General features: G+C 42.4%; 1 protein-coding gene across 5 annotated transcripts in view; it reads right to left on the bottom strand.

Annotated features, from left to right (window-relative positions):
* The window catches only part of ZNF385A (zinc finger protein 385A), a 496,355-nt gene that overhangs the window by 22,682 nt on the left and 447,001 nt on the right, over nt 1–26,672 (bottom strand). For all 5 annotated transcript variants that reach the window (XM_077483783.1, XM_077483787.1, XM_077483785.1 and 2 more), the window contains one exon: nt 14,608–14,770. In XM_077483783.1, coding sequence (XP_077339909.1) covers nt 14,608–14,770 — 163 coding nt within the window. The remainder of the gene's footprint in view (nt 1–14,607; nt 14,771–26,672) is intronic.

The following is a 26,672-nucleotide window of genomic DNA, read 5'->3' as shown; positions in this document are numbered from 1 at the left end:
GCAGTTTGGGAAATTTCCACCCATTGCCTGTCATGTCTTCTGAAACAGGAAGTGATGGGAAATTTTCCTAATAGGACACAGACAGAAAAAATCCCCTGACAGTGGTTTAACCATTCATACTCTCAGGCATGGAATAAGGCAGAATGGGACCCTAGGTAAGATAGGGAAATTTGAACAACCCATCCATTTAATTGGCATTGATAAGGATGGAAACAGCATATAGAGGCCACCCCAACTGCATTGGCTGTACTGGGGTGGTCCCAAGATACATTGGGGTTGATTTACTAAGACTGGAGAGTGCAAAATCTGGTGCAGCATGGTTGCCAGAGTCTAACTTTAGCTTGTTCAAGTAAAGTGGTTGTAGCCCTCAGTCCTGCAATCTGAGCAAAGCACATATATCTGTAATGTTTACTGATCTCTCTCCAAAGCTCTAAGTGTAATTTCTCTCTGGTGCTTCGTTTCTCTGTTATCAGCATGAGTCCCTTCTGACAAGTTTTACTAACACATGAGTTAAATTTGTGTCTACCTGTGACATGTTTTACTATATCTTGGCCATTTCTGCAACTAAATAAATAGTTTGAACAAGAAAAAATAAATAAACTTGTGTTGGGAGGGAGAGCTCAGAAAGGAGCTTGTCTATTCGAAACACAGTTCTTCTGCTGTGTGGAGGGGGTGTGTTCATTTCCTCCAATCAGCTCGCACACACTGTAACTGCAACCTCTCTGCCTCTCCTCTGTGTTCCTGACAGATGAAGAAAGACTTTTAACATTATCTGCCCTTTTGAATAGGTGTAGGGAAGAGAAGACTGCAAATAAACAAGTAAAACCTATGTAGGAGGATTTGTTTCATCTCTATGTATCATCTGAGACTGTTCACTTCACTGGGTATATGTGAGGGTTTACAACCACTTTAAGCTTTGACTAAAAAATGGAAGCTGATTGGTTTCTATGTAGATCTGCACCAGGTTTTGCACTCTCCAGTTTTAGTAAATCAACCCAATTGTCTGTACTGTCATGTCACATCTGAAACCAAATGCCCACAAGTGCATCCTAGCTTGTAAAATGAGAGGGTGCACAGCTTTGACTAACTGTGCTATTCTTCTAGTTTACTGTAGGAGAAGGAAGGATCTAGCTGGGTCCCATTGACAGGGCCTAGGCTCCTGCCTAGAAATACCCAAATGGCAGCTGCATCTAACTTGATGCAGCCCTTCTCTATCTACTTTTCAATAGAATGTTATCATGCAGGAGGAAGCCGACAGGGTCACCCATGAAGAGGAATGTTTTGTGGGTTTATCAGGAACTCAATGCAATTCAGACTTTGTATGGAAGGTTTAAAGTGGTTGAGAACCTCAGACATGAAATATGAACAAAACATATCCTTCTATAGTTTGTATGTGACTCAATCCAGAGCACTGGATTCACACTTCTGCGGTGCGAGACACTGCATGTAATTTGCACAGGAATCGCAGTGCATTTCTGTGCAAGTTACATGTGGTATCTGTGGGGTGCGCATGGGATCCAAATCTGCACATTGCACTGCTTTTTGCAAACAGATTGAGGGATGTCGTTAACTTAACATACACTGCGCAATTAGTTCACATGGGCGGGTTGCGATTTAGATGCGGTGCTGAATCCGCAGTGAATACAGTGTGAACTCGTGCCGCATCTAGTGTGAACCCAGGCTTTGTGTGATTTCTGCCTGCTGACTTGTTCCTCTGCTATCTGCATGAGCCACTTCTGACAAGTTTTCTTGACATCAAGAGCTAAAATGGTAATAGGGGAGGGATCTCCAGGACACAGCCTGTGAGTGACAGCCTTAGCTTGGTTCCTGTGTGCTGTGTGAAGGGGGCGTGTCCCATCCTTCCAATCAGCACTCACTGAACTCTGCAGAGTGCAACTTCAGCTCTCCACCCCTGCTTTCTGAAATCTCAGACAAGCTGTATAAATTCTCACTTTAAACAGCTCTGGATAAGAGCGAGTTGCAGATAAACTGGTATGACTTCTGTATGAAGATTTGTTTTATCTTTGTGTATCATCTGATGCCAGCCACTTCACTTTTACAACCACTTTAACTCCCCCCCTTCTCTGTCCAAAACAAACACATGTATTGGCTGGGCTCCCACATTAAAATAGATAGGAATTTAATAGAAAGGTTGGTTAGAGGTTATTAAACAGAGCACAAATGAAACTACATTTTTCTTTTCGATCAACAATATTACCGTTAATGGAGATGGATTTACCTGTATTTATTCTTCAGTTAAAAAAGCTTTTACTAAGGGGGTTAGATGATTTGCATCCTAAATGTATTTGAGTACAGATGCATACAATTATGATGATGGCAATTTGTTCCTTAGTGCTATTTGCTTTATTCTAAACATTAGAGCATACATTTGGCACAGATGACACAGCAATAAATGTAATAACAAACCTTCCCAGGGGCTTATGACAGCTGTCTAAAATCTCTTCCAGAAAACACTGGCTCCAGCCTACCGACACTCATATGTACCAACAACAGTGCATAGAACTGCACTAGAGCATGAATTGTGATCCAGCACTGGATGATGAGAAACCTCATATGCCTCCGTAACCTTGTAAAACTTTAATGGCTAATGAAACCAAAGACAAAGCCACATTGGCTGCGCATGGCTTCAGTCCCTGCTGGCAATGTGCTCTAATCCCTTGGTTACTGAAGTATCAACTGGACGACATTCCAGCTAGTTCTGTTCCAGCCATCCTTGTAAATGACATAAAGGGAGTTCTATTTTCTTTTTAAACAATGAGATTGAACATTTTTTTTGCTAGAGCTTTTACTGAGGAACATACAATGTTCTATAATATTATTTTTGTCAGATAAAAAAAAGACCTTTTTTACTTCCGATACATTCAAGTAGAACTAAAGGGAAACTTTTTTTTTTTTTCATTTTTGATAGAGTAAGGGAAGGTTATAATCCCTGTATAGCACCCAGTCTAATGTGTGCTAGAAGTGAGTGTAGGCAAACCATACTCTGACTCACAGTTAAGCTGGTGAGTCTTAATTGGGTCAGGGTTTATTAGAATTCAGGGTTAGATGACTTATTCTAGATCTTCTAGAATTAGAGGGCGGGGGTTAGGAGGATCTACCGTGAATATTTATGGAGTCTTGGCCAATACTCAGCAGTGGGCTGGCAGGGGGCTAAGATAACTTCATAAATAGACATGGGCCATGATAGCTTGGGCAGTCAGGTGGAAGATGGAGATACAGTGTTGAGGAGGCTGTCGGTGGACCTCAGGGTGCCCCCTAGTCTTGGCTGTGATGTTCAACTGCCTAGACACCACACGTGGAGATTGCTTGTTCCCCCAACAGCATAATATAAGACCTATGTGCGGGTTTGATGCGGGCCACCTATGGGTCCCTGGCACTTTCTGGCTGTGCATCTCCGTGGGGCGGTCTATAAATAATTCTGGCAGATAACATCTTTGATATACATTTATATATATACTCACACACAACTATTTACTTTTGATATGAGATTTATTCTCAGTTGTTTTGTTCATTTACAAATAAATGACTACAGCTATTTGTTCTCCTTAGATATGCCTCTGAAGAAGGGAATGTTTTCCTGAAACATGTCAGGCGTTTTGGAGTTCACATGATAAAACCATATATGAAACCTTTGATGTTGTGCAGACTATATATTTATATGTATGATTCCACGCATTGATATATGTATGGATTTTTATACTGTTCTGTAAAACGATTTTGTGTATCATTTTTGTGAAAAAATATATTTTTTACTCATTTTTTGGTCTGCCTTAAAAGTCCCGCTGTACCGGGGGGTACTGTGATCTCCTTGTTAGGGGATCTTTCTATTTTTTTTATGATAGCATGGGCAGTCAGGTGGAAGATGGAGATACAGTGTTGAGGAGGCTGTCGGTGGACCTCAGGGGTGCCCCCTAGTCTTCGAGGGGGGGGGGGGGGGTCCTGTCTTGGGCTGGGGCTCAGGCAGAAGCTCAGATGCTGGAAGGATCCTGCTAAAACACAGAGGAGGAAGTCTTTCTGGAGGCACGGGAGGAAGTGATGACAGAGTGAGTAGAGAACCCCTTAGACTAACAAAGGGGAGGGGGAGACTGCCACATGTAGCAAGTCTCCCTTGAAGACAGTGGAGTGCTTAAGTCTTCAGTCCTTTCCCTGAGAGGGGGTCAGCCTGGTGGGCTGAGGAAGAGCCAGCCGGGTGGGCTAGTGAAGAGTCAGTCGGGTGGGCTGGTGAAGATTCAGTTGGGTGGACTGGTGTAAAGAGGCAGCCAGGAGGGCTAGTGAAAGGGGCAGCTGCAGCCAGGTGTGTCTACAGTGCCTGGAAAGGTGGAGCAGGGATCAGTTGCCACAGAAGAGAAGTTACATGCTGTTTCACTATATCTGAGCTACACATAAAGGGGCTGCAAATTCCTGTCTGTAATGAGCTGTTGCTAAATCTGACTGGGAGCCTGTCGGATCATCTCAAGAGTAATTAAGCTGGAGCTGTGCAGGAGGAAAGAGGAGAAGAGACTGTATATAGGAAGTTGTCCCTGAAGATTGTTGAAGTCATGTGGACATCCCATAACCTCCCATCCCACAAAAACAAAGCCACGGGCTGTTCTCTGACTCTGGGTGCTTGTAAAGATTTGGTGTGCCTGGCTGTGCAGGAGTGGAGTATCCCTTTCATCTGCAACTCCTAAGGGGTGTGCTACACCTGTCAGATTATTTCTTTTAGCCATTTGTGATGATTTGGGAGACTTCTCTTCACTTCCTGTCCCAAATAGGAAGTAAGAGAGAATCCTTTCAAAGTGAGGGAATTACTGGTTGTTACCAGGGTCACCAGAACTAGCGTCTGCATTGGAAGATTTCACCTCTGTTCTGTTCGGGAGGAGTTGTGGGCAGTGCGCTCCCCCCACCTGTCAGAGCAGCACCCCTCGATATAGGAGCTGATTTAGGAATTCTGTAAAATTGGGACTGTGCAGGGTTTGAATATCTGCCCCTTGTCTCCTTCAAAAACTGCTCCTCTCCCACCAGCAGGAAATGTGGGTGGGGGCAGGTAATCAAACCCTGCACAGTCCTGATCTGACAGTGTTCCTGTATCAACTCCTGTATACCTAAAGGAGGGAGAAGCTGGAGGGGGAGATCACCTCCTCCTGGCGTTCTCCTCCCCTCTGCTGCTTTTACTACCTCTGAAGTGAGTGCTTGCTGCTTTAGCATCTGAGGAAGAGGATTTGTGTTAGAAGGGGGGTAGGTGGTATTTGTGGGTGGGTGGGGGGGAGATGAATCATGATAGGAAGGGTAATTTGGAGGGGGGTTGTGCTCAAAGGGGGGATGTGCTAGGAGGATAGGAGGAGGGATATGGGGAGCAAAGGATTGAGGGGGGGATTTGTGCTAAGAACTAGAATGGGATGGGGAAAGGATTTTTGCTAAAAGGGGGCAAGGAGGGGGGAATTGTGCTAGGAGGGGTGATTTGGACCAGGGGAGGATTTGTGCTTCAAAGGATCATTTAGGTGGGGATTTGTACCAGGAGATTTGGGGGGAGATAATTTGTGCTAGGAGGGTGGATTTCTTTTTTGGGGGGGGGGATTTGTGCTAGGAGGGGGGAATGGGGGGGCATTTGAGCTGAGAGAGGGGGTGAGGGGGACTAAGATTTATGGTGGGAGGGGGGATTTATATTGGGAGTAAGGGGAGGTTTTATAGCATCACACAGCTCCCTTTTTTTTACTTTATTAGAAGTGTACAAAGTGACAAATCATTCATGTCACTGCACAGCAGCAAGGTGCACTGCTCTTGCTGTGCGGTGACATGTGGAACCATGCATAGTGGTACAATATTATGCAAACACGTTGCAAAATATTGCACTGCTCTGGAACGCAGTCAAACACTGTGTTCTGGTCTGAACATGACAGAAAATTACTGTTTTCTGTGTGTGTCATGGCAGGTAACTGTGATAGGGTCCTAAAAGGTTGTATACAACACCCTTTGTCTCTAACGCAAAGGAAAAAAAACAAATGGAACTCTTCACACCAATACGCTGCTGCTGCAATGCGTTTTTAAAAGTCCTGCATATTGCATTTTTGGTTTATGTTTAACTAGTTAGCACCGAGCGCACACAAATATGTGGCCTCTTGCATACGGCCCTATGAGCAGAGCAGCCACATGTTTGCATGCAATAGCGCCAACAGTGTTGTGCCAAGAGGGCGTGCCTTGCATGCTCCCGGCGGCACCTGGAAAGTTCCCATCTGCTGCTTGCAATCGTGACTTTTCCGATCCCGTGACCGCTGTGACAGCCAATCATGGCGGCCACGTGGCCATAAGCCCTGCCCCACTTCCCGGCATAGCAAGTCCCTTAAGACGCCAGCAGCAGCCGAAGCCAAGGGGTTAAAAAGCACACAAAAAACACACCTCGGTTGAAATGAATGGGAAAAGCATAAAAAAAAATTGTTTTTGGTGGCTTTTTGAGTCTCATGTCCAGAGCCGTTTTTAAGGCAGGGCTGAAGGGGCAGCTGCCCTGGGCTCTGTCATTGTTGGGGCCATAAGCAACTGCCTCATACTTGCCAAATATCCCAGTTTAAATTCCCCTTGTCCCTTGAAGTTTTAGCCCTGTGCTATTTCCCAATATCTCAGTGTGAAGTGCTGCTACTAATGCTGCCCAGCTCTGCCCTATTGTTGTGTACAGATGACTCACCTGCAGACCCTGTGTTTACATGTAAATTACCTTTATATGTAAATAGAGGTGGCCGGCAGCATTGATATGTATATCATGCCCCCCTGAGGTCATATCCACAGTAATCTCTAGCAACCAATCAACAAGCAGAAATCATGTGCTGTAACCTCTAGCAACTAACCAGTGAGCTGTAATGTGTTCTGTAACCTCTAGCAACCAGTCAGTGAGCGTTAATGATACACTGTAACCTCTGGCAACCAATCGCAATAGCTGCCTGATTTGATTCAGTAAACTGATTTTGAGTCTAGCTGCTATTTATTGTATGTCTGAGAGCAGGTGGAGAGTGAAACTGCATGGAAGGGAGGGCCCCAAGAAAAGTTTGCCCAGTGTCCAATCAATATTAAAGACGGCCCTGCCCATGTCCATGTTTCACAGATGCATGCTGGGTGTCAGGCAACCAGAAAACGTACCAAAAAAGGAACAAAAATGCATTTGTTATCAGCGTGAAAGGCCCTTAACAGTAATGTAAGAGGTTACAACTGATCCAAGTACATTCACCAGCATGCTGTCAGTTACGGCGCTACATTCAGTGTAAAAGCAAGATGGCTGCAATGCCATACTGGACATATAAAGTTCTATGATCCTGTTGCATATGAAGGTAAGGTTCCAATTATTTTCTATGTAACTGGATCTTGGAATTCACACCAAAAAAAATCACAGTTGAAAACTTTAAATATCATTTTTAAAAATGATGAGATGTTGAGTTTAACATTGCTCTGTGTATAGTAAAATCCAGAACGCAGCAGGGGCCAGAAAAAAAAACCTTAGGGCAAGATTTCACAGCTGGGGTCCCCAAATGTTCTGAAAACCCAGCAAAGGACTGAATGGACCAGCATCCAGCCAAAACTGAGTTATCACTTTTACTTGGACCAGCATTTTTAATTCATTCTCAAACTATACACAAGCTGTGGAAGCTGAATAATACACCAGCATGCAATCTTGGCATGCAGAAACATTCTGGAATCATTTCTTTTAGGCTGAAATGGAAGAATGATCCTTTTGCTATAAAATGTTTTATGCTTTTTAACTTGTTGCTTGCCAGAAGGAGCATCAGGCAATGTGTCTACAGGGCTTGGCAGGCCGCATAGCCATTTAAAGAGTTAATGCCGTAAAAGTGTTTGGACAAGTCATGGGCTCGGCTGCGTACGAATGAAGGCACGCAGTTTTCGCACATGTATCCTTTTGGTTTCGGAGACAGTTTTTGGCAAAGTACCTATTTATTACTTATAACAGCCATATGCCATGGCTAAAAATATCGCTGATTTCGTAATGCATCTATAGCAAAGGTTGCGCATGCGCAAAAACTGCTGTTGGATGTGTGAAAGTCTTTTTTCAGCATAAATGATTGCTAATTGGCCTGGAGAATAGAAAGTCCTTCATGCACAGGTAGACAGACCCCATTATAGACAATCAGACGTAATCAGAAGCACATTCTTCATAAGGTAGAAACAAAGACGCACTATAATATGTTCCTCTAATTTAGAGGATACTACACTGGGAAACAGACTTTGCAAGACATTCAGTAGATCTTTTTCTCAGGGAACCTATCCAACATCTGATAAGTGGCCACAGCTGGAAGAGCAATTAACCCTTAAAGGTCAGTGATACTCCCTTCCTGCTCTTCTGAATAAAAACTAGAATTGCAATCAGGATACAAATGATATCAGTAAATCTATATAGTATCAGTTTACATGCACCTGGTGTTCTACTTTTTTGCAAAAGTGATTATAAAGCTCAGACATGAAATATGAACAAAACATATCCCTCTATAATGTTTACTAAGAGCACTCAGTGTCATTTCTGTCTGATGCTTCGTTCCTCTGCTATCAGAATGAATGGTGACAGGGGAGGGACCTCCTGCTATTTGACAGGCTCAGCTGTATTCCTGTGTGCTGTGTCAAGAAAGGTGTGTCCCTTCCCTCCAATCAGTTGTCAGAACTCTCCACTGAGCTCTGCAGTGTGTAACTTCAGCTTCCCACCCCCTTTTTTTGACAACTCAGACAAGCTTTATAATTTCTGGCCAAATGTTTGAGGAAACCTGCCCATTGCACCCATAAGAGCTTGTTAGATATCCTGTTGCAAAACCATGGGAATTATTGTGAAGTTGATCCCATCATCTCAGGGGGCTTAGAGCCTCTACTTCTCTGGGAAAGCTTTCCACAAGACTTTATAATATAGCTGTGGGAAATTGTGCCTATTTAGGAAAAAGAGCAATTGTAAGGTCACAGACTGATGTTGGATGAGAAGACCTGGCTTGCAGTCTTTGCTTCAATTCATTCCAAAGGTGTTGATTATAGTTGAGGTCAGGGACCCTTAGACCCCTTTCACAGGACCGTTCCGATCAGGTCTGCCTGTCAGTTTTTCAGGCAGACCTGATCGGAAGGGCTCATTCATCCCTAATGAGCAATGGGTGTAAACGGACTTGTTTCCACTTACACCCGCCTACCTCCTATTTGTTCCGGTCTGCTAAAAACAAACAGAAGGAGATACATTCATTTCCATGTAGGTGGATCAGACTAAAAGTAGTTGTGTGTAAACGTAAAGCGAAGTCTGTCTACACCCGGTCGCCCATTAAGCAGAGCTCTGTCCGTGTCCGCTCTGCAGAAACTGTGTAGATACAGATGTCACCCCCCCCCCCCCCCCCCCTGCTCTGATCACCAGGGAATCAGTGGATAGATCCCCTGTAAATCAAAACGTCCCATGTAAAAAGGGACCTAACAGACCACTTGAGTTTCTTTGCACCAAACCTGCCAAAACAATGTTTATGGAATCTGAACACAGATGCATCCTACAGAAGTTTATATCTCGCCATTTCTCTTTACATTGACTGGATTGGTGTCTCCCCCATCAATAGACTCCACACAGAAAACTTGACAAAATAAAAAGTTCACCCAGTAATGCTTGTTTTTTGGAGTTTGTTGGTGGATTTCTGTATTTTTTGAGACTTATATACTAATAATGTCAGATTGTCAGGCTGAAGTCTCAGTAACGTGTCATAGTGACAAGAGAACTCTCTTCTAAACAAAGGATGGGTCCCACAGAGCAGATGCCACTTTGATGCAGTGATTAAAGGAGACTATGAGCATGTAAAACACTGAGTACAGGAGGACCTGTCACAAAGATAAATAACAGAACACAGGCTGAGGTGCGTATTTCTCAGGTGGTGGGAAATACATAGTGATGGAAAAAATCCTATCTATGCAGGTGCCAGAATGATGGATCCCCCTGCTCGGTGATGAGAGTAAATAGAATAACTTCCTGCTACGGTAGGAGTAGATGATGGCCGACATTACCTCCAAGCTAATATATCATCTTTTATATGCCCTGACAGATCTGATGTTGAATTAGTGGTCATATTTCAATTCAACGGTTAACTGAACAGGCTATCTCTATAGCAGAGAGAGCTGTCTACTGTCTCACTACACTGGAGCTGGGCCATTTATATATTTCTAGCTGCCAAGATACCCACAATGGCAGATATATACATACATATCTATTTATCTTTATATATATTTACACAGCTGGTAAAATAAGTATTAAACACGTCACCATTTTTCTAGGTAAATATATTTCTAAAGGTGCTATTGACATGGAATTGTCACCACATATCGGTAACAAGCCATGCGATTCATACATACTAAGAAACCAAAACAAACAAGTTCAAAAATTTATTTAGCTGCAATAAAATGGAATGACACAGGGAAAAAGTATTGAACACATAAAGAAAGGGAGATGCAAAAAGGCATGGAAAGCCCAGACACCAGCTGAAATCTATCAGTAATTAGAAAGCAATCCTGCCCCTTCGTAGTGCAAATTAATATCAGCTGGTTCAGTCTCAACTGATGGCCTATAAAAAGGTGTCTCATTACCAAGGTGTCACACAAGAAACATCTCATGATTGGTAAAAGCAAAAAGCTTTCTCAAGACCTTCACAACCTTGTTGTTGCAAAACATACTGATGGAAGTGGTTACAGAAGGATTGAGCACTATAACACCATAACTCGAAAAAAGAAAGAACATAATTTCACCATAAACTGGCCACAACCAGGTGCTCCTCACAAGATTTCTGATAGAGGAGTGAAAAGAATTATCAGAAGAGTTGTCCAAGAGCCAAGGACCACTTGTGGAGAGCTTCAGAAAGACATGGAATTAGCAGGTACAATTGTTTCAAAGAAAACAATAAGTAATGCACTCAACCGACAGGGCCTGAATGTATGCTCACCACACAAGACTTCATTGTTAAAGAAAAAGCATGTTGAAGCTTGTTTAAAGTTTGCTGCACAACATTTAGGGTCCTTTCACACGGGACGGATCATTGCTGATCCACCCCATGAAATATCTGCTTGCTCAGCGGGGATCGCCGGAGCGATCTCCGCTGAGCAGGAAGATGACAGGTCCGTCTCTGCACACTGTGCGGGGACAGACCTGTCACAGCGCCGCTCTCCCCTATGGGAGATCGGGTAATGACGGACCGCATTGTCCGTCGTCACCCGATCCGATGATGGATGGAAAAATAGCTTTTTCCTCCATCACACTTTTTCGGATGGGAGCGGGTCGGATGTCAGCAGACTTGTCACCGATGACATCCGACGCTCCATAGACCTCTATGGAGCATCTGTTCAGGTCCACCTGAAAAACTAACAGGCGGACCTGAATGGATCGTCCGTGGGAAAGGGGCCTTAGACATGCTTGTGAAATACTGGAAGAATATAGTCTGGTCAGATGAGACCAAAATTTAACTCTTTGGATGCCATAATACTGCACATCACTCCAAAAACACCATACCAACAGTGAAGTTTAGAGGTGGGAACATCATGGTGTGTGGCTGTTTCTTAGGATAGGGAACTGGCTAACTTCATATAATTTAAGGAAAGATTAATGGAAACGTGTACTAAGACATTTTTGATAAAAATCTGCTGCCATCTACCAGGATGATGAAGATGAAAGGAGGGTGGACATTTCAGCAAGACAATGATCTCAAACACAAAGCCAAAGAAACTCTCAATTGGCTTCAAAGAAAGAAAATAAAGCTTCTAGAATGGCCCAGCCAATCACCTGACTTGAATCCAATAGAAAATCTATGGAAATAACTAAAAATCAAAGTTCATAGAAGAGGCCCACGGGGCCTTCAACATTTGAAGACTGTGTGGAAGAATGGGCTAAAATCACACCCAAGCAATGCACGTGACTAGTTTCTCCATACAGGAGGCATCTTGAAGCTGTCATTACCAACAAAGGGTTTTGTACAAAGTATTAAATGAATTTCATTTAGCGTGTTCAATGCTGTTTCCCTGTGTCATTCCATTTTATTACACATAACTTAATTGCTGAACTTATTTGTTTGGGTTTCCCTGTACTGTATGTATTGATTGCATGGGTTGTTACCAACATGTGGTGAAAATGTCATGTCAATAGTACCTAGAAAAATGGTGATGTTTTTAATATTTATTTTACCTGTGCAGTGCAACTCGCACATGTGCAGTAGGAAACCAGCTGTGAAGTCACAAGGCTTCACTTGTTTCCCTTACTTCAGATGCTGATGTTGAAGAATCGGGTCGGGTGAGGACATCTCTGGATCCCTGGACAGGTACTTTCCTTAAACTAAATATCAGCAGCTACAGTATTTGTAGCTGCATACTTTTAACTTTTTTTTGGGGGGGGGGGGGGGGGGACCTGGAGCTCCTCTTTAAGTTTTAAGTGTTTCAACCCAGTATTACACACCCTTTAAATTAGGAGTCTGGGGTGTGACTGCCCATTTACCACAAATTATCCTAAATGATACTTCCTGAATGACACTGACATACCTGATAATTTAGACATACATTAAGATTGTGTCAGCTTACCAGGAGATAGATGGAAAGCGATCATCAACATCATCACTGGGATGAATCAGTAAAATTAAAGATTAAACATCCAGTATATATCTGTTTCTGATGCTGCTCATCACTACATGCCTGTCAAATGGTTGCAAAGCATACTATATGGTCAAAGGTTGTGACACGTCCCTTTCCCCTTACCACAGAAATAACCTCTACTCTCCTACAAACGCCTACCACAAAAGTTCGCAATGTTTACATGGGTGTTGAAGGGCATTTGCTAGGTCAGGTACTGATGATGTTCAATGAGAAGAACTGCCTTTGCAATTGATGGTCCAGTTCATCCCATTAATCATTTGCAGCACTGGAGTCTTCAGTTTGCATCTCAGTCAAGACACTTGCTTGGTGTTTGCATGTTTCTCCCACACTGTAAACTGGTTTATTTTCTCCTGTCTACATTAGCCCTAGTATGTGTGTGCATGTATGTATGCATGTGAAGTAGGGGCCTCAGATTATAGTTCCTTGAGGTCCAGGACCAAAAACCAAAATTACATTACATTTTTATTCTACCTGCCTGCTCGCTGTCTTATGTGGCATGTACACTGAACTATGCTAGTACAGCTCAGTTAATGTCGCTGCCATGGATACTGTGTACAGGGTTGACTGCCTTCTGCACTTGTGGAGGAGCTACATCATCCCGCACCGTGCAATCAAGGTGGCCAAAGACCAGCACTCAGAAGAAGCCAGGAAGTAGATGCCAGCAAAGGACCCCTTGCATATGTTGTAATGTTGGAGAGGAGTTAAGTATTCTGATGCTAGTTTTGCTTTAATATACAGTATGTAAAGCATACCCCCAACTTTCTGCTGCAGGGTTGACTGCCTCCCCCTGTCTATCTGAAAATGCTCCGAAAGGTAGTGGGCTGGGAGAGTCTAATCAGCAGCTGAATATTTATGCAGCCCTGCCCAATCCCTGGGGAGAGGTGCTGAGATGGTGGCTGGGAGTGTGTATAAATACTCTGAGACCTAGAACAGAAGGTTTGTTTTCCCTGAGGAGGAGATCACAGCTTGAGGGGGCTGTTTGTCACCTAGGCAAGCTTGCCATGTGTCTGTGGTTTATCAGAGACCAAGCTAGGCTAGCTGTGGCCTATGCTACTGAAAATTTGCTGAAGCTGACTGAGGGACTTTTGTCTGGAGATCTAGTCTGGTATCACTGGAAAGGTGTCTGGAAGATATTGGAAGGAGGCAACCAATTATCCAAGGACAGTAGTGAGTACAGGCTGGTGTGAGAGATCCTTGAGACTCTGTGCTGCTGCCATCCCTCTTGTATAGAGACATTGTTATTCAAAGGGGACATTCTGTGGTGTTCTGAAGAGTTCAGTCCACTAACTGCTTGCACGAGGGCTTTCGCTTACATTACTGCAGCTGCTAAATCTCTTGTAATAGAATCAGCTCTACCTAAAGGTAATGCACTTTTATAGTTTTCCTGCAAAGCTCAGTCCAATGTTTTCTGCAAGGACTCATGCTCATATTCCTAAGAGGAACATTAGTGTCCTTGAGTTTGTTGCTAGGAGTTAGTGGAGAATCCTACAACTACCCTGTACCTATTCAAGGCCAAGTTTTCATTAAAGCATCAAAAAAAGCATACCCCTTGACTAGGTAATGAGTCTGAAGATTGACCAGAACGGTGTGTCTGTGGGGCAAATACTGAGAAAAGAGCCCTTGTGCTGGGGTAGCACTAAAGAAGCAATGGACTATAAACGATTACTGTGATCAAACAGAATTTGGACAGTGCATACTATAGGTATGATCTGTAATCCATTGTAAAAAGCAGAAATCTATTTTACATCACCTGTAAAGAGTAGACAGTTTACCAAGTCAGATAATCCATCATTTGGACACCTGAGGAGGCTGTCTAAACACCTCACCAGTAAACTGGATAAACCTTTTGACAATGAAAGGTAATGACATTACTTTAAGCATGTGCATATTATGCTGGCGGGTAAGTACAACAACATTTCTTTTGACATAGATAAGCAAAGAAAGAAAATCTAAAGTTACATCTCTCTCAGTCACCTTTGCTGTCGGTGTCACTCTCACTGGCACTGGGCACGGGGCTAATTAGAGGGGTGTTTCTGTCTCCATCTTGCGTTCCCTCTTTCTGTCGAGTCTTTGCATTCTCGATTCCTTTCACTCTCCGAGCATGTCGGTTCCCTTTATAATGAGCCTCAGCCTGACTCTGTAAAGAAACAAGATAAGCAGTTACTAAACAGAATTTCCTATACTGTCAGAATAGACCTCACATCAAAATACGAAACAAAAAAGAACTGTCTGATTTTCACTATATCAGCCAAACGCGTTCAAACTTTCATTTGCCAACTGTCATTTTCCATTGCAGGTTCGGATAAGAAGAGATACCCACACCCCCATCCTGTCGTGTGCACTTTATGTGGTACAGTATGTCACCTTGCATCTAAGGGGAACTTGTTATTATAAAGTTGATGTAATTTTCTTGATTAATTAAGGCTAAGCAATTTTGCGAATGATAATTTGATTTGATTTAGAATTGTGATATGGTTATGAAAAGTTATGAATTTATTTGAAAACCAATAAAAGTGCAGAGGCCAATTTATGCCAATATTTGAGTGTGGTGTTCATTATATGTTTATTGTAATTGGAGATAGGGGGAAAAAAGGTGCAAAGTGCAACCCATGAACCTCCATCTTTGTCTAATGTACACCGATCAATCTTCAGATGCCATGTGCACTGCTGCATAATTACAAACTCCCTTTCTGTAAAATCATGTGTGACTCTCCCTATGGCAGAGCCATTTGGTGACAGCATAAGGGATTATTTGGATGATTGGAAAGCTATATCGTTTCTGTACCAGTCAAGACTTCCCAGTCTGCTGCTGGAAAACCGAGTGCGGGATAATTGAAGCTTAGTCCTGTTTTTCGTTTCAATGTGTTTATTAAGATTTTTGTAATAAAGGTACAAAGGATAACAGTACAAATGTTAGCTCAGAACTAGGGTCAACATGGCCCAATCAGAAAGGACAAATGAATACTCAATGTACAGTCAACACTATATGCTTAAAATTAACAAAGTATTATCTTTCATATTTGTCAAGATAGATGCACCAGGAGCTTCCCAATAGCAAAAAGTGTGAAAATCTCAATGAACCAGGGTTTTGGGCCTTGGAGAGATGGTTCTGGAGAGAGCGGCAGAGACGTTCCCAAACCTTAGCGAACCCAGAGAGCTCCGCATGTCGCTTAGCCCTGCTTTTATGACACCTAATCTACATGTATCAAACATCTACACATCCAGAAGTTATCTGCAACAAAGTTACTTAGAACAGATTCAGCTTAGCTACAATTGTACAGTAGGTCCTTGTCCCTACCAGTTCAACCAATAAGGGATGACAATTAAAGTAACTGTCACCATCAACTGGATGCTGAGAATCTATCTGTGCATCTATGGATGCTTACCATTCATCAGATCAGCACCTAATAGCACTCTCATGCAGCGTACACGTGTCCTTTTTTTCCATCAGAATAAACTCTGACAGTCTTTCCGACGGAGTTCCGCTGAAACAGACTTGCCTACACATGATCACAGCAAAGTGCGTTCATTTTCCTGATAGGAATTGATTCCGACGGAAAGATTTAAAACATGTTCTATTTCTAGGTCCTTCAGAATTAAAAAAAAAAAGTCTGATGAAGCCCACACACGATCGGAATATCCAATGAAATGATTCCATCACACTTTTTCTGCTGGAAAGTCCGACCGTGTGTACATGGCATTACTGGTATCCAGTAGAAAGAAGAGCCGGCAACACTGTAATCCTTGAAGTGTCGTTTATTGGTACATCAGAGTGACAATAAAACAATAAATCTGACGTGTTTCGGCAACAGCCTTAGTCATTACTGGTATCCAGTCCATTCTTTTACTAATATAACAGGAAGAGATTAGCAGTCATGCAAAAAAATGATGCTCCATGAGCTTTGCCAGTCCATTTAAGAAAAGTCCATGAAAAATTCCAAGGATTTATCTGATTGTTTAAAAACAGATCAAATTGTGTGCCTTGACAACGGTATGCTCTTTATTTAAGAGACAAAATAAAGCCTTGGACTTCATTCACTCTTGTAATTATCCACATGTGAGCATGCATGGGTCACATGGATCTTGGACCCTACTTGAATTGGTGAAGGGACTGGATGGAGGGCAAACTAGCGATTTTCTTTTGTTTATGAAAAATTAGCTATATTGCAGTGAAGTCCACTCTAGGTTCCTGCACTTTATACCTGTCAGCAGCATTTTATTTTTTGTTACAAACAAAAGTCATAGGTCAGCAAGTAAGTAAGGTCAGAGGCCACAGATGAGAAACCACCATCTATAAAAAAAAATCAGCTAAAATAAGGTCACATGATCACACTGTCCTTCTTTGTGTTCCATAAAATGTAGCCTAGGATGAAGAATTGCTGCAAGAGCTAGTTGGTTATGATGTAGTCACATGACACTGGAAGGAAATTTGCTGATACAACTGGAGGGCTCTACCTCATTCTGAACCATGGTAGCAGCAGAAGTAGCCCAATCACTATCATTTTAATGTCATGCCATGGCCAAAGCCAGCTAAAATTGTAACCCAGATCATGAATGAGATCTAGAACCTGATATTTAGGAGCACTGCAGAGTGATACTGTAAAGATGGGGTCTCTAACCTTTCTAAACAAACATGTGGCCGTTGGGAGTAGAAATTGTCCCGGTGTCAGTGGAAAGTAAACAATGCATCTTTTGTACTAGGGAGGAATAGTACCTCATTGTTGGTGTCTTTGGGAGGAATACAGCCCAGTCCTTGGTATTAATGAAGAATAGTGCCCCCATCATTGGTATCAGTGGGGGGAATGGTGCCCCATCATTGGTATCAGTGGGAGGAATAGTGTCTCATCACTGGTATCAGTGGGAGGAATAGTGTCTCATCACTGGTATCAGTGGGAGGAATAGTGTCTTATCACTGGTATCAGAGGGAGGACATTGTATCACATCACTGGTGTCAGTGGGAGAAATAGTGCCCCACCATTGGTGTCAGTGGGAGGAATACTGCCCCATTGTTAGTGTCAGTGGGAGATATAGTGCCCCATTGTTGGTGTCAGTGGGTGGAATAGAACCCTGTCGGTGTCAGTTTGAGGAATATTGCCCCATTGTTTGTGTCAATGGGAGAAATAGTGCCCCGTTGTTGATGTAACCACCAGGAAACATGCCCCATTGTTAGTGTCAGTGGAAGGAATAGTGTATTATATCAGTGGAAGGAAAGGTACCCCAAGGGCTGGATAAAGGCGAGCAAAGGGCCAGATCTGGCCCGGGGCCGCAGTTTGGAGGGTGCTGCTGTGAAAGGTAAAGCATACTGATTCGGGAGAAGGAATTCTACAGATAAAAAAATTCCATTCTAGAATATTAATGACCTTGAGAAAGTAGTGCTAGCTGACAATCCTTTGGCAGTACATGCTGTATGTGAAATGTCACAGCCATCACTTTGGGAATCAAAAGGTGCCCCTTCTTCCCAGTATACAGTTACTTTTTTATTTCATTTAAAAAAGTTCCACTTTACTATAAAAAAAAACATTTGCTTCCTTTAAGTGACCTGAAGCTTAGGCAAAAATCACATGATTTACAGCTACTAAGACCTACTAGGTGTTTAACATAATTAGAGGGTAAAATAAGTCTGTTACTAATCAGATAGCCCTGTCTTGGGGCCTTACAGCAATATATGAAAAAAACAATAATAATTGGGAGCAGAACCTGCATATATGATGAAAAAATGTCTGTTCCTTTCCATATATGTTTAAAAAAAAACAATACACAGTGACAATATAAGGCTAGGGTATACTTCTTCACTCATTGTTATACATTTAAAAACATCTACAAGTACTGCACCTAGCACTGAACCTAGGAGAAGAATAAGGAAGCAGGAGCAAGTATGTGCTAAAAAAAATACTTGCAACCTGTGCAAGAGAGGCATCGTCACTGTGACTTTGAGTGTTTTGCAGGTTTTCAGCAGAACTACTGTTCACCTCAGCTTTTCCCATGGCTCCCTTGCACCTAGTTTTCACCATTGCTATCGGTGAGGTATTCCTCTATATAGGGTCCTCACAAAGTAGGGTGCAGAAATGTGGTAAACATGACCGAGAAGGAGTACGCAGCAACTTGGTGGTGACCATCCTGTGGCAAAATCCTCATGACAATAGAAAATAATAAACTAAACTGGTTGTTACTTACACTTACCCAGATAAGTGACTAGCCTCAGGTCATGCACATAGATTAAACAATCCCTCCTACATAAGTTGTACCTGCTCATCTGCTGTCTTCTCTTCTTTACAACCTCAGCACACATTTTACACAACATTTCTGAGCACCAGAAGGTAGGGGGTGTGGATCTGATGTCACACATAGCACAGAGCAGGGAGATGAGTGTAATTTGAGACCCGAGTAGAGGGAATGGGCACACCCCCAGTACGGAACTACAGAGTCTCAAAGTGAAGCGTGCATAGCTGAGGCTGTCAGTTACTTGCTGTGTGCTGGAGGGAAGCAAAGTCATCTCTCAGGATTGCTTGGTGTTGGCATAGACGTAGTGGTGTATTTAGGATTTGTGCTGCCCTAGGCATAACTAAACTCATGCACCCCCTAATGTAAATATGACCCACCCTTTCCTGTCAAGGCCACATCCCTTCCTGTTCAAGACCCACCCTGTCACCTGTAAACCAAATCCCTTCCTCTTATCAGTGCAGCCTCATCAATGGCCATCAGTGCAGCCTCATCAGTGGCCACCAGTGCTGCCTATCAGTGCCCATCAATGCTGCCTTATCAGTGCAGCCCCGTTAGTGCAGCTTATCAGTACCGCCATATCAGTGGCCATCAGTGCAGCCTATTAGTGCCCATCAGTGCAGCCTATCAGTGCCCATCAATGCTGCCTTATCAGTGCAGCCCCGTTAGTGCAGCTTATCAGTACCGCCATATCAGTGGCCATCAGTGCAGCCTATTAGTGCCCATCAGTGCAGCCTATTGGAGCCCATCAGTGCTGCCTTGTTAGTGCAGCTTATCAGTGCTGCCTCATCAGTGGCTATCAGTGCAGCCTATTGGCGCCCATCAGTGCAGCCTACTAGAGCCCATCAGTGCAGCTTATCAGTGCTGCCTCATGGCCATCAGTGCAGACTCATTAGTGCCCATCAGTGCAGTTTATCATTACCCATCATTGCTGCATCCTTAGTGGCCATCAGTGCAGCCTATTAGTGCCCATAAGTGCAGCTTATTTGTGGCCATCAGTGCAACATATCAGTGCCCGTCAGTGCAGCATATCAGTGCTGCCTTATCAGTGCCCACCAGTGCATCCTTAGCAGTGCCCATCAGTGCAGCCTTATCAGTGCAGCCTTATGTCACTGGATTAGTAAGATTACTCCTATCTTGTAAGATATTTGGGCTTGTGTTTGCTGCCACTGATTGTAATTATAGGATTATTTCACGTATTTGTATAATGACTAGGAAGTCCCTAATAACTATACAAATAAGTGAAATAATCAGTGGCAGCAAACAGAAATCCAATTATTCAATATGCTCCCTCTAGGATAAGGATGTTTAAAGAAATAAAATGATATTATTGAAATGATGCCATACCTGGGGTTACCTTACTTTTTACCACGCTTGTGACACAGGACCCAGGCTGGGAGGAAGCTACATATCGTAACTTCCTCCCAAGGATGCCGTGGAGGAGGGTAGGTGGCGCATTAGGCTGCAGTGCCAAACATATTATTAATGACGGCCGTCGGACTATCGGAACATCCTCACCATAATTATTATACCGGCAGGCAGCAGTGGCTTTATGGGGCGCCAGACTGATCTGCCTCCTGAACTCTGCCAGCTGACCCAGTCTGTCCATAAGTCTGGTGCTACAATAAAAGTGTAGCGCAAGTCAGCGAGGACTCTTTCAGTGTGGGAACCAGAAGGAGACTGTTCTTTTTCCTCAAAAAAGCTTCTCCCCTTGCAAAGTACCGCCCTATACCTGGGCCTTGTTGGCCAAGGCCAAGATACAACGCTACATAAACTGTCAGAAGTGACTGATAGAGAAAGGGATTAGAGAACAGACATACATCACACAAGGTGCTTTGGATCAAGGCAAATACACACTATAGTAGGATCTGTTTTGTTAATTTTTCATTTCAGAGGTACGGTAAGAGTGATTTTTTGATAAGGGAGAAGCGATCCATCACCTTAGGTCACTAAGACCCACAGAGTGGGGTACAGTTATAGGGAGATGCCCAGGGATCATGTCCTCTCACCTGAAGGTACCAGCCTATAACTCAGGGCATAGGAATATCAAGCCTGCATCCTGTAATATATGATTAAGATAAACTACTGTATTTCTAAATAGTTAACAGGGAAAGGAGAAGGCTTAAAAGGAAGCTATGGGGCAATTGAGAATGAGGGTCTGCTTTAAGCTTCACCCTTTTTAATATGTTTTAAATATTTGTTATTTGTTATTATGAGAATTAAAACTTTTTTTCAATAATAAAATTCAACCAAGCTAACTGTATTATTTAGGGAAATATACTTTGGATATAATTAATAAATAAGGATGAGAGAAAGTAGAGGCGTGGCAAGAAACAACCAATAAGAATCCAACTGTCGTTTTTTTTCTCAATAGAAAAGAGAAATCTGATTGCTATGGACAATGTGAGTCCCATAATGGGAAAGTGGAACATGTGCCTATGGCAAGCCATCTGTCAGCTGTCATTTTCTATTGCAGCTCAGAAAATCGAATGTAACTGCTCGCTGGTTGCTGCGGGCAACATACCATATCCATAACTCCAATGTTATACACTAGTGCTGTTACACAGTGCACTACATTACAGCTTTCTTGTACTCACTGCAAACTATCCAAAATGAACACAAGTGACAGCTCAGTAATGCCTTTTCACAGTTTCTCACTTAAGTCATTCTTTATCCATCACCATTATCTTCACACCACTTTAAGCCATTCAGTTATGATGCATTATGTATAACCATCTTGAATCTGTCTCAGACTCTGAAATGTTCCAACATTTTATTTTACTAAACCATTCATCTGGGGAATAGCTACATAAACAGAAGATGCATTTCCATTATCAACTATATGAACAATAACAAAAAAAAAAAAAAAAGTAACTAGTTTATAGCCACCAGCCATGTTCTGATAAAAAAAAAAACATTCATGATCAAGACTTTTACTAAAAATGTTATTCTGTAAAAGCGATCTTAAACATACATAATGCTCGACGTTTTTAGCCCCAATTGTGACAGTGAGTTGATGAAAGTAACATGATTTTCTAATAAAACTGTCTGCTCTGCAAAGCCTAAAATTGAGAGATGGTAACCTGGACAATCAAGATGTTAACCATTGTATTTACCAGGATGTAAACCAGGTTAGGTTAAATTGCACTAGCAACAAAAAAACACTACCAAAGAAGGTTCGGAGAGTGCTGCTCACCCCAAAGGAAAAAAAATAGGACAAATTCCCCCACAATGGGGTTTTTAGGCAGCAAAAAGGGGTACACCCCTCTGAAGAAGACCCCCATAGTGGGTTGAAACGTGTCAGACCAATATCTTCACTGTTGCCAATTTTGTACAGTGTCTGTATGAAGTTGTGTCTGCATTTGTACATCTATTTGGTTATTTTTATTTATTTGTTGTCCAGTGGAGCTCATGTTTTATATCATGTGCTACATTTTTCTATATTAATAAATATTGAATTTTTATACTATACTCCCTTACATTTAATTTTTTGCTGCCTAAAAACCCCATTGTGGGGGAATTTGTCCTATTTTTAGGTTAAATTGCACTGACATTTGAAATCTATTGAGTAACAGTGATAACACTCCACTGCATCTAATCAAAATGTGTGTTCTGTTATATATCCAGTCTGTGATGACACCTAGGAATTTATCCTCAGGACCAGAACAAAATCCTAGTTATTGGAGAGATCTCGCAATTGCTGGAGGTTTAAAGACACCTTTGGTGTAAGATACTTTATTCGGTACATTTATCTTGCTTATATTGACTCGTACTTTCCAGTTTTGCAATAAAATGTTCAGACAAATGAATACGCCTATTGGATGGCTTGGAAGGAGCATGGCCGCAGGTCAACATTCTGACATGTTTCTCTATCCCTTGTGGCTTCACATTAAGACTCTTGCAGCCCTGGCTGTCTCAGTGGAATGTTGTCGGTTGATTAATAATTTCTATTGCTTCCAAATGTACTGAAGTGGAATCTACGAGCAGCAGAAGGAGTGGAGACATCTGATGGACACTCCATAAGTGAAATTATTTGGTGATAAGTTGAGGAGGGGGTGGCTCATCATGTAATGGACGTTAGCATGTGTGAGAAAGCCAGCTGAGCATAACACGTCAAGCATAACAACATTATATATACAACTGAGGAACATTATATAAACTATTTTGATCATTTTTAACCTTGGGTCAATGATCAGTGTCCACACTCCCACACGTTTGCAATTACAGTGACTTGCGAAAGTATTCGGCCCCCTTGAACTTTTCAACCTTTTGCCACATTTCAGGCTTCAAACATAAAAATATAAAATTTTAATTTTTTTGTGAAGAATCACCAACAAGTGGGACACAATTGTGAAGTGGAACGAAATCTATTGGATAATTTAAACTTTTTTAGCAAATAAAAAACTGAAAAGTGGTGCGTGCAAAATTATTCGGCCCCTTTACTTTCAGTGCAGCAAACTCACTCCAGAAGTTCAGCGAGGATCTATGAATGATTCAATGTTGTCCTAAATGACTGATGGTGATAAATAGAATCCACCTGTGTGTAATCAAGTCTCTGTATAAATGCACCTGCTCTGTGATAGTCTCAGGGTTCTGTTGAAAGCGCAGAGAGCATCATAAAGACCAAGGAACACACCATGCAGGTCCGTAATACTGTTGTGGAGAAGTTTAAAGCCGGCTTTGGATACAAAAAGATTTCCCAAGCTTTAAACATCCCAAGGAACACTGTGCAAGCGATCATTTTGAAATGGAAGGAGTATCAGACCACTGCAAATCTACCAAGACCTGGCCGTCCCTCTAAACTTTCAGCTCAGACAAGGAGAAGACTGATCAGAGATGCAGCCAAGAGGCCCATGATCACTCTGGATGAACTGCAGAGAACTACAGCTGAGGTGGGAGAGTCTGTCCATAGGACAACAATCAGTTGTACACTGCACAAATCTGGCCTTTATGGAAGAGTGGCAAGAAGAAAGCCATTTCTCAAAGATATCCATACAAAGTCTCATCTAAAGTTTGCCACAAGCCACCTGGGAGACACACCAAACATGTGGAAGAAGGTGCTCTGGTCAGATGAAACCAAAATCGAACTTTTTGCCCACAATGCAAAACGATATGTTTGGCGTAAAAGCAACACAGCTCATCACCCTCAACACACCATCTCCACTGTCAAACATGGTGGTGGCAGCATCATGGTTTGGGCCTGCTATTCTTCAGCAGGGACAGGGAAGATGGTAAAATTGAGGGGAAGATGGATGCAGCCAAATACAGGACCATTCTGGATGAAAACCTGTTGGAGTCTGCAAAAGACCTGAAACTGGGACGGAGATTTATCTTCCAACAAGACAATGATCCCAAACATACAGAAAAATCTACAAAGGAATGGTTCACAAATAAACGTATCCAGGTGTTAGAATGGCCAAGTCAAAGTTCAGACATGAATCCAATCGAGAATCTGTGGAAAGAGCTGAAAACTGCTGTTCACAAACACTCTCCATCCAACCTCGCTGAGCTCGAGCTGTTTTGCAAGGAAGAATGGGCAAGAATTTCAGTCTCTCGATGTGCAAAACTGATAGAGACATACCCCAAGCGACTTGCAGCTGTAATCGCAGCAAAAGGTGGCTCTACAAAGTATTAACGCAAGGGGCCGAATAATTTTGCATGCCCCACTTTTCATTTTTTTATTAGTTAAAAAAGTTTCAAAAATCCAATAGATTTCGTTCCACTTCACAATTGTGTTCCACTTGTTGGTGATTCTTCACAAAAAATAAAAATGTTATATCTTTATGTTTGAAGCCTGAAATGTGGCAAAAGGTTGAAAAGTTCAAGGGGGCCGAATACTTTCGCAAGGCACTGTATGTGATCAGTAATAGTTTATAAAACTGTCGTTTGCTTTGTATAGATTTGTATACACAAGCAATTAAAAGTATATATCCAAATAAAAAAATTTACACAGAACATACTTCTTGAGTCCACACTATCCTACAATGGCCTGACCCCTCACACATCTCTCATACAACGGTCGGGCTTCACATACATGCGAATGGTTGTTTTTGGCTGTGATTAAGGTGATGAGGGAGATCACAAGATGGGCCAAGATTCGTATTTATGTCATCTTTGGCTTTGGACTTACCCCTCTAGCAAGGCTCTGATGTTTAAAATAACTGCATTCCTGGAGAATTCTCTCATTCATTACAGAACCGATAACAAAGTTCCAAAACGCCATGAGCACCATTCATCTCAGATCAACTTTTCATCGATGTTGTCTTAAAAACTAGACACATGAGCTGATGGTTTCAATTTGCTGGCTGTGCTTTTGTGAACGTTTGATTTTATTTTTTAAATGTGCTTATATAGTGTCAGTACTGCACTATGCATTGCCGAACACATAAAACCATTTACACAAGCCTCATCAGTGAAGCTTACGATCTAGTATCCTTACCACACTCATGTAGTGTGCGCATAACATTAGGCAGAAACCACGTTAATTTATTTATAATTTACAAAACACCAGCATATTACTAAGTGTTCTTGAAAGGAATGTTGCACTATTCATACCAGTGCAATGCAACTCCAATCAAAAATGTCTATGAAAGCTGAACAAGAACAAAACTTTATTTTAAATGCATTCCTCAAAAGTCACAAAGGATGTAAATCTACTTTATATATATATTTGTATATATGCATAAAATGCCTTTGCGAACCCACTTAAAGTTTAAAAGTAGTCGTGACATTGCCACTGTTATACACTAAGCCTGTGCCAACAATAGGACTGTGGAAGGGACCCGGCAGCTCCACCCACTACAGGCTGCCTGCAGAAAACTACAGGAGGGGGCGGATACAAGACCAGTCACCTTGCATAAGGACAGAAAGTGGCAATGAAGGGTCTTCATTACAGGAAGCTTCTGCTTAGAGGCAAAGTTTCACACTGTATTGCTGCACAAATATAGAAGAAATACACAAAGCACACAAAATTCATATGCCTATTCAGATAATAGTGGCTTATTCCAGAGTTCAGCTTTAAATTATTATTATTATTATTGTAATTATGTATACATTTATAAATCAGTAAAGATGTTTTTTAAATGTAGCTAACTTAAACTAGTACTAACATCCAAATGTTTTTTCCTCAATGGCTTCTCTGAATTTAGGTAACAAAATGCCCAACTCCTATCACTAAACCCTTACACAACTTCATGTCACCCCTCCATCGCTGTTTCCAGCTTCAGCGTAACTCCCCTCAGGGCAGCAGAGCCATAGGCTCCTACTGATGGTATACAAACATCTGTGAAAAGGGAGTGGGAGCATGGCTTTCCGCCACTGCGTGTCTATGGATGCACACAGCTCGGCACAGGACCCAACGGGAGCTCACTCACACACTCCTTAGTACTCAGCAGTGACGGCCTGTCCATCCATGCATCCAGCTCCCTAATCTACATGCAGGGCGCCAGACGCATGGAATCCAATGGGGGGGGGTTTGTTGTTGAAGCATGTGATTAGAGCCAGAGGCTCTAATAGGCTTCAAAAAAGGGTGGGCTCGGGGTGCAGAGCACTGCGCTCTGAGCCCACCCAGTTGTGTGAAATCACCCAAACTGTCCTCTCTACTCTTCTCAAGACCTCCTACTCTCAAACTCTCATCTCCTCCTCCCATGCTCGTCTCCAGGATTTCTCCAGAGCCTCTCCCGTCCTCTGGAACTCGCTATCTCAACCTGTCTGGCTATCCCCTACTCTTGCTACCTTCAGGCGATCCCTGAAAACTCATCTCTTCAGGGAAGCATATCACGTCTCCAACTAATCTTTTATCACTTCCATCAGCTCATTCC

Source organism: Lithobates pipiens, unplaced genomic scaffold, assembly GCF_037356315.1.
Source record: "Lithobates pipiens isolate NorthernLeopardFrog02 unplaced genomic scaffold, aLitPip1_a1.2 Scaffold_16, whole genome shotgun sequence".
NCBI lineage: Eukaryota > Metazoa > Chordata > Amphibia > Anura > Ranidae > Lithobates > Lithobates pipiens.
Note: the sequence above shows the minus strand (reverse complement) of the source record. Positions and strands in the feature narration are given on the sequence as shown.